General features: G+C 39.5%; 1 protein-coding gene across 1 annotated transcript; it reads right to left on the bottom strand.

Annotated features, from left to right (window-relative positions):
• Positions 1 to 6,644, bottom strand: LOC123870008 (organic cation transporter protein-like). Its single transcript, XM_045913162.1, has 6 exons — positions 6,401 to 6,644; positions 5,769 to 6,003; positions 5,225 to 5,477; positions 4,510 to 5,151; positions 997 to 1,178; positions 1 to 311 (listed from the first exon to the last, which is right to left on the bottom strand). Exons 1-6 carry the CDS (start codon positions 6,604 to 6,606, stop codon positions 153 to 155), a joined length of 1,677 nt encoding a protein of 558 aa, XP_045769118.1. The 5' UTR covers positions 6,607 to 6,644; the 3' UTR covers positions 1 to 152.
• Positions 6,645 to 7,045: the final 401 nt, after the last annotated feature.

The raw sequence follows: 7,045 nt of genomic DNA, 5'->3' as shown, positions 1-7,045 counted from the left end.
ATGGAGATAGATAATATCCTGGATTAGCACATAGGCTACTTTTTATCCCGGAAAATCAAAGAGTTCCCACGGGATTCCGAAAAACCTAAATCCACGTGGACGAAGTCGCGGGCATCGGTTAGTTACGTATAATGTACAAGAAAATAATAGTGTCAAGGCTCAGTTTTTTTCAAGCCCAGGTTAGAAGCCTCTTCCATGGTGTCGGGCAGCGTGGTGCCGAGGGTCTCCGGCGTGAAGAGGACCAGCAGGCCCGAGACGAACGCGAAGCCCGCGAACATTGCGAACGGGAGGTCGTCCCATACCGCGGCACCCTGAAATTGAGTAATTCACTATGTCAATTAAGTAATACCTCTTAGACCAACGCTTGGCTGCAATCAGACCTCATCATGAACCATCACTTACCAGCAGGTGCGATTGCAGTCAAGGGCTAACTTGTATCTGAATGAAAATAAAAAACTAGATGATGCCCGCCACTTCGCCCGCGAGGATTTAGGTTTTATAAAAAACCCGTAGGAACTCTTTGATTTTCCGGAATAAAAAGTTATCTATGCCAGTTTCCGGGATGCAAGCTACCTCAGTACCAAACATATAAATCGGTTAAACGAATGGGCCTTTAAGAATCCCGTGGGAACTCTTTGATTTTCCGGAAAAAAAGTAGCCTATGTCCGTCCCTGGGATGTACCAAATTTCATTTAAATCGGTTCAGCAGTTAAGCTGTGAAAACGTAGCAGACAGACAGATAGACACACTTTCGCATTCATAATATTACTGTGGATTATTATTTTATAGTTTTAATTTAGATGTAAGTTTATTTTTTAAAAACTCTTATGTTCATGTCAATTCCAAAACAAAAATTAACCAAAAATTAACTGCAAACGGGGCTTTTAAAGGAACTGATTAATAAGAACAAAGTAGTAGCTGGTTCCACAATTGCCAAGTAAGCCAGGCACTCAGGTGGTGTAGATGCATGGTGTGAGGTGCAACAAGGGGACTTACAAAAGCCGGCGTCAGAGGAGCGATGATGGAGCCGATCCTGCCGACCATGGAGGAGAAGGCGAACAGGCTGTGGCGGTACCTGGTGGGGTACAGCTCCGACGTGTACACGTAGATGGATGTCATCACCATGGCGATGCTGAACTTCGCCACTAGGTACAGAGCCAGCGAGGCTGCGTACTGATCTGAAACACCAAAATTATATGACTACGGGGGACGTGTTGCTTACTTACCACTGGTAAAACGTAGCTTGATGTTGAGGTCCTAAGGTGTTGGAGTAGCGGTCTCTATATTCACTAATTTCTGAAAATCTGATCCCACCAAAAACATTTCATGTAAAAATGTAGCCAAGACTCACAAGTTCATAATGTTTTCACTGTTAAAAAGTTATGAGATCTCTAGTAGAGCCAAGCCCCTAGCTAAGCTTAGATTTGTGCTGGCCATGGGACCTATCCCAAGTCCAAAGTAATATAGCTCTTAAATGTTCTTGACTGTATCAAATTTATAACAATAAATAACAAATCACTCTACTTACAAGCTCTGATTCTACAAACCCTACATCTTGGTAAAAAAAGGACGGCTTGGCCGTTTAATGTTCGTAAAACTATTACATGACAATAGTTTGTTCGACAATTACTAATTTGTATTGTACTTCGTGATGGTCAGAAGCAATTCCGGGCTCATTTCAGATAAAAAATCCACGAATTGTAAACGGCCAAGCCGTACTTTTTTTACCAAGATATAGGGTTTGTAGAATCAGAGCTTGTAAGTAGAGTGATTTGTTATTTATTGTTATAAATTTGATACAGTCAAGAACATTTAAGAGCTATATTACTTTGGACTTGGGATAGGTCCCATGGCCAGCACAAATCTAAGCTTAGCTAGGGGCTTGGCTCTACTAGAGATCTCATAACTTTTTAACAGTGAAAACATTATGAACTTGTGAGTCTTGGCTACATTTTTACATGAAATGTTTTTGGTGGGATTTCATTTCTTTTTGGCAGGTGCCCTAGATTTTTTTGGATCTATTTTTTGTAGGTACATCATTTTCATGGCCCACTCCCTAATAAATCTGCCAAGGACATCTTATCCTGAAAATATCAGCATTCTAGCGACAGAATTTACAGATTTGCTTTTCTCATAAGAGGCGTAGAGGGGGAAAATTTCCAAAGTCTTAATTTTCCTGTTGTTTGTATGCAATTTATAGTCTACATACCAAATTTCAGTCTTCTAGGACTTCGGGAAGTGCCCTAGAATTACAGACTAGAAGTTTGACTGTCAATAAATCTGAAACTATAAAAGCTAGACAATTGATACTCAGTGCGTTTAATAAATCTGCCAAGGACATCTTATCCTGAAAATATCAGCATTCTAGCGACAGAATTTACAGATTTGCTTTTCTCATAAGAGGCGTAGAGGGGGGAAATTTCCAAAGTCTTAATTTTCCTGTAGTTTGTATACAATTTCTAGTCTACATATCAAATTTCAGTCTTCTAGGACTTCGGGAGGTGCCCTAGAATTACAGACTAGAAGTTTGACTGTCAATAAATCTGAAACTATAAAAGCTAGACAATTGATACTCAGTGCGTTTAATAAGTCTGCCAAGGACATCTTATCCTGAAAATATCAGCATTCTAGCGACAGAATTTACAGATTTGCTTTTCTCATAAGAGGCGTAGAGGGGGGGGCATTTCCAAAATCTTAATTTTCCTGTAGTTTGTATACAATTTCTAGTCTACATATCAAATTTCAGTCTTCTAGGACTTCGGGAAGTGCCCTAGAATTACAGACTAGAAGTTTGATTGTCAATAAATCTGAAACTATAAAAGCTAGACAATTGATACTCAATGCGTTTAATAAGTCTGCCAAGGACATCTTATCCTGAAAATATCAGCATTCTAGCGACAGAATTTACAGATTTGCTTTTCTCATAAGAGGCGTAGAGGGGGGGCATTTCCAAAATCTTAATTTTCCTGTAGTTTGTATGCAATTTCTAGTCTACATACCAAATTTCAGTCTTCTAGGACTTCGGGAAGTACCTTAGAGGTTTTGAGTAGAGGTTTTGATGATCATCAGTGAGGGACGAAATCGGCGTATTTTAGGTATCAATAAATCTGTAACCCTAAAAGCTAGATATTTGATATTTGGTATATTTGATAAATTTGCTAAGGACACCGTATACTAAAAATTTCAGCTTTCTAGCGTCATCCAGACCGAAGTTATGACGGGTCGAAAATACGGCGAAACACTTCGAGAAAAAGGTACGTAGCGCCCCGGCCGCCGCGTTTGGCTCGTCTTGGCGGGGGCACTGCCGTGCCCCCTGATTTTTTTAAGTGAAAACTTCTTGATCAATTTTATAGCCAGCAAAGTTAATTTTATTGTTTGGAATAAAAGCTGGATTTAAGGAAGCTCAGAGTGACACAGTGGGCAATGGAGAGAGCTGGAAGCTGAAATGGCAATGAGCATAGCACGTAGCTCCAAAAAGCGATACACGTTGGCATCTCATGATTTTGCAGAAATCATAATCGTAACGATGATCATTGTTTGCAAGTTTGTCACCGAGAGTGCCGCGCTACTATGTTGACAGGCAAACAACTATTCATATTATCAACTAAAGATAAAAGACAATAGGAAAACCATATTTATATCGCAATAGGTAATTGCAGTGACATTGCGATAGCTTACACGTGATGCCCAAACATTGTAGATTTATATCGCAACAATCCCGAGATTAAGAGATAATTAATTATTATCTATAATTCAATGTAGACAAGTTGAATCTAACAACTGAAATAACAATAAATAGTGCGACTAGAATGCCTGAAGATGGTTCTGTACCGTTTTAATCGAATTATTTGGGTTCTTTTCTAAAAACTTGTATTTTGCGGCCGCCTGCTTATAATAACAAAAACACAACAAAATAAGTTTGACTCGTTATAATTTCTCTAATCATAGTCAGAGACGCTAAAACAAAGCTTTATTCCGTACAATAATTCTAGTATTTAGTTCGCGATAGACAGGTTTTTTTTTTCAATTTTTCTATTACGAGTTACGGAACCCTAATAATTCACATTAGAGGCATAAGACTTCTATCGACTTGCCATTTGCTAAGTACAGGTATTTATGGCCGCCAAAAGAACGATTATGAAGCGGTACTTGATAAAGATAATAATTAATTACTTAATTATCAATAATATCGACGTCACTATCAGTTTGTGTAATTAAGGAGGTAAATATTTATGAAAATCGATACCCCGGAATTACCGAAGTAGTTTTTGAGACAAGGAAGCTCCTTACTTCCTATTTTGTTTGTTTTCATCTTGTGCAGTTAATTTGTTGCAGTGCCCACGACTTTACCGCTCATGTAAACATGTGCAGCACCACGGGACAGCCAATGTGTTGCCAGTTTTTTAGAATTTAGCAAGAACACCGCCGATGGGGAGTGGTTCCACAATTTGTATCGTAGTTGTAATCTTATAGAGATCTTATTTGGATAAAACAGAGTGGCAAGCTTACCATTAGGTATGAAGATGTATCCAATCTGGCATATACAGCAAACCCAGAAGGCGCAAATTAGCACGGGTTTCCGTCCGATCCTCGCCATCAGCACCACAGCAGCCCAGTAACCAGGGATCTCCACGGCGGACACTGCCACGTAGTTCAAGTAGCGGTTCCCAGACATGTTGACCGCGTTGATCGACATGCCGTAGTAGATGAACGTAGTTGTGATCCACCACACCGGAGACACCACGCACCGCACCAAGATCCTCTTATGTCTGAACACTAGGACCACCAGCCACGGCTCATTCACACTCCGAACTCTTTCATCAGCCTTCTTCCTCTCTTCTTCTAGAGCGTGCTCCCTCAATAACTCCAAAGATTTATCTGAGAGCTCTTTTTTATTTATCTTGGCTGCTGTTTTGAGAACTTTTGCAGCGTCTTCAAATCTATTCTTACTCATATACCATCTGACCGATTCAGCCATGAGGAAGAAGTATGAGAAAGTGAGAAGCTGTGGGATGTAAAGGGTGAGCGTCAGGTTTCGCCAGTCTGGAACGCCCCACGCTATAAAGCCCAGCAAAACTAATCCGATGGAAAACGATGTATTCAAGGACGCTCCTGCGGCCACTCGGTATTTAGGACCCATCAACTCCATCACTAAGGACAATAATAAATTTACTAATATCGGCACTGAGAATAGAAAAAAAAATTGTTATGAAAGTTTACATACATATGATATAGGCACAAGAAAAGCCACCGGAGAAGGTAGATTCCATAACTTCAGAAATGAGGAAGCCGATGTAGGTATTCGACCAGTAGCGCACGATGCCCATCCAAGCCGTTGTGAAGGCGTTGATGCTGAGAGCGGTCCGGCGACCCCACCGATCCGAGATGTAGCCTGTGATGGGGAGCGCCACCAACGTGCCGAACGTTCGTATCGAACCAATCAATGTCCGACGCCATTCATCGCAAGCTAGACCGAACTGAAAAAGATGTTAGATAGAAGTAGATGTCACTTTACGGCAATCTTCATGTAGCTTAGGTTGCGGGAGGGAGATGGAAACATAACATTGTATACTGCACGTTGTACCATACAGATTTATCTGCTTTTGTTCCTTGTGAATAATAAAAAGATTTTTAAAACTGGAACATTACTTAAAACTCTGAGAAACTTAAAACAACATACGGTTTGAATCTTCACTTGCTTTTATATCAGACAAAATCTCAACTTACAATGAGTACGAGATCAAATTAAAAATTAGTCTTAGACTTACAGTATGGACGACAGTATCAGTATTCTCATAGAGATGCACCTCACAGTCTTTGATACTGTCTGGGTTGAACCACTCAGCAGGACAGCTATCGTCGCTGCTGAAGGCGGCAATAGAACTAATGTTTCTATATCGCCTGCATTGGTCGAAGGAGTTTCCAGCTGGTGGAACAGCGTTTAGAACCCATGGTGCTCTAAATTCAAAAGACTCTTCGGTCTCACATTCTGGAATTAGGCATCTAAAAACAAAACCAATAAAACCATGTTAATATGGCTGTCTTTAATCGATATCATACAATCCATACTAATATTATAAATTCGAAAATGTGTCTGTCTGTCTGTCTGTTGCTTTTGTACGTCACCGTCCGTTTGATGAGATATAGCTTGCATCCTGCAGATGGACAACGCAAATACTTGACTTTATTATTTCGAATCCCACACAGACAAAATCAAAAGTAACATCTAATATTACTAGCTGATCTGCCCCGGCTTCACTTGGATTGAATCCCTCAATAAAATTCTATATTATCAAGAAAACCTACATGCATAGTAGAGTTTCTAGACCAAATGGTGAGCTGAACTATGATGTCATTCAATCAATTTCGTCTTTTGTATCATATATAGGTAGATTGATACCTGGTAGGAATACGTGCTGTCGTAAAATTAAACTCAGCAGCAGCCCACGCAGCGAATATGGCCATAGACACGGCCAAACCCAGGATACGAAATTGGAAGCAACCTATTTGACCAATTTCTTTTACTAGAATCGTATCTAGATCCATAGCCTTCTTAGGTTCTTCTTCGATGTTAACACCACGTTCCTCCTTTTCTGCTGACGCCATGGCTGCAGGTGGACCGTCTTGTATGGTCAACTTCGGCACTCTGACCCATTGCAACCATATTATACTGTGCAGTGTTGTTATCTATAATATTTTATTAATCGTATTAATAGTATTAATCGGAGATAAATGTAATATCAAAAACATCAAAACATTTAATCAATATTTGTGTATTTTAATTCCTATCAAGGTACCGATTAAGTTAAATACTTGATAAAGTCTAATACTTGAGTACTAAGATATTATGCATTTATTTTTAAGTGAATTTTTGATTAAGGTAGGAGGTAAGAGCATTTTGTATAGTTCTCATGTTAAAGAATGTAGTCTTAATCATATGAAAAGAAAAATCATTAACGCCCAGACATAACCCTTCTAAACTCTAAACTAGGTTTATAAATTTGCCTTAGTCCAAGAAGAATTTTTAACCATATCACTATTTTAT

This window comes from Maniola jurtina, chromosome 12 (assembly GCF_905333055.1).
Source record: "Maniola jurtina chromosome 12, ilManJurt1.1, whole genome shotgun sequence".
NCBI lineage: Eukaryota > Metazoa > Arthropoda > Insecta > Lepidoptera > Nymphalidae > Maniola > Maniola jurtina.
This window is presented reverse-complemented; position numbering and strand designations above follow the sequence as displayed.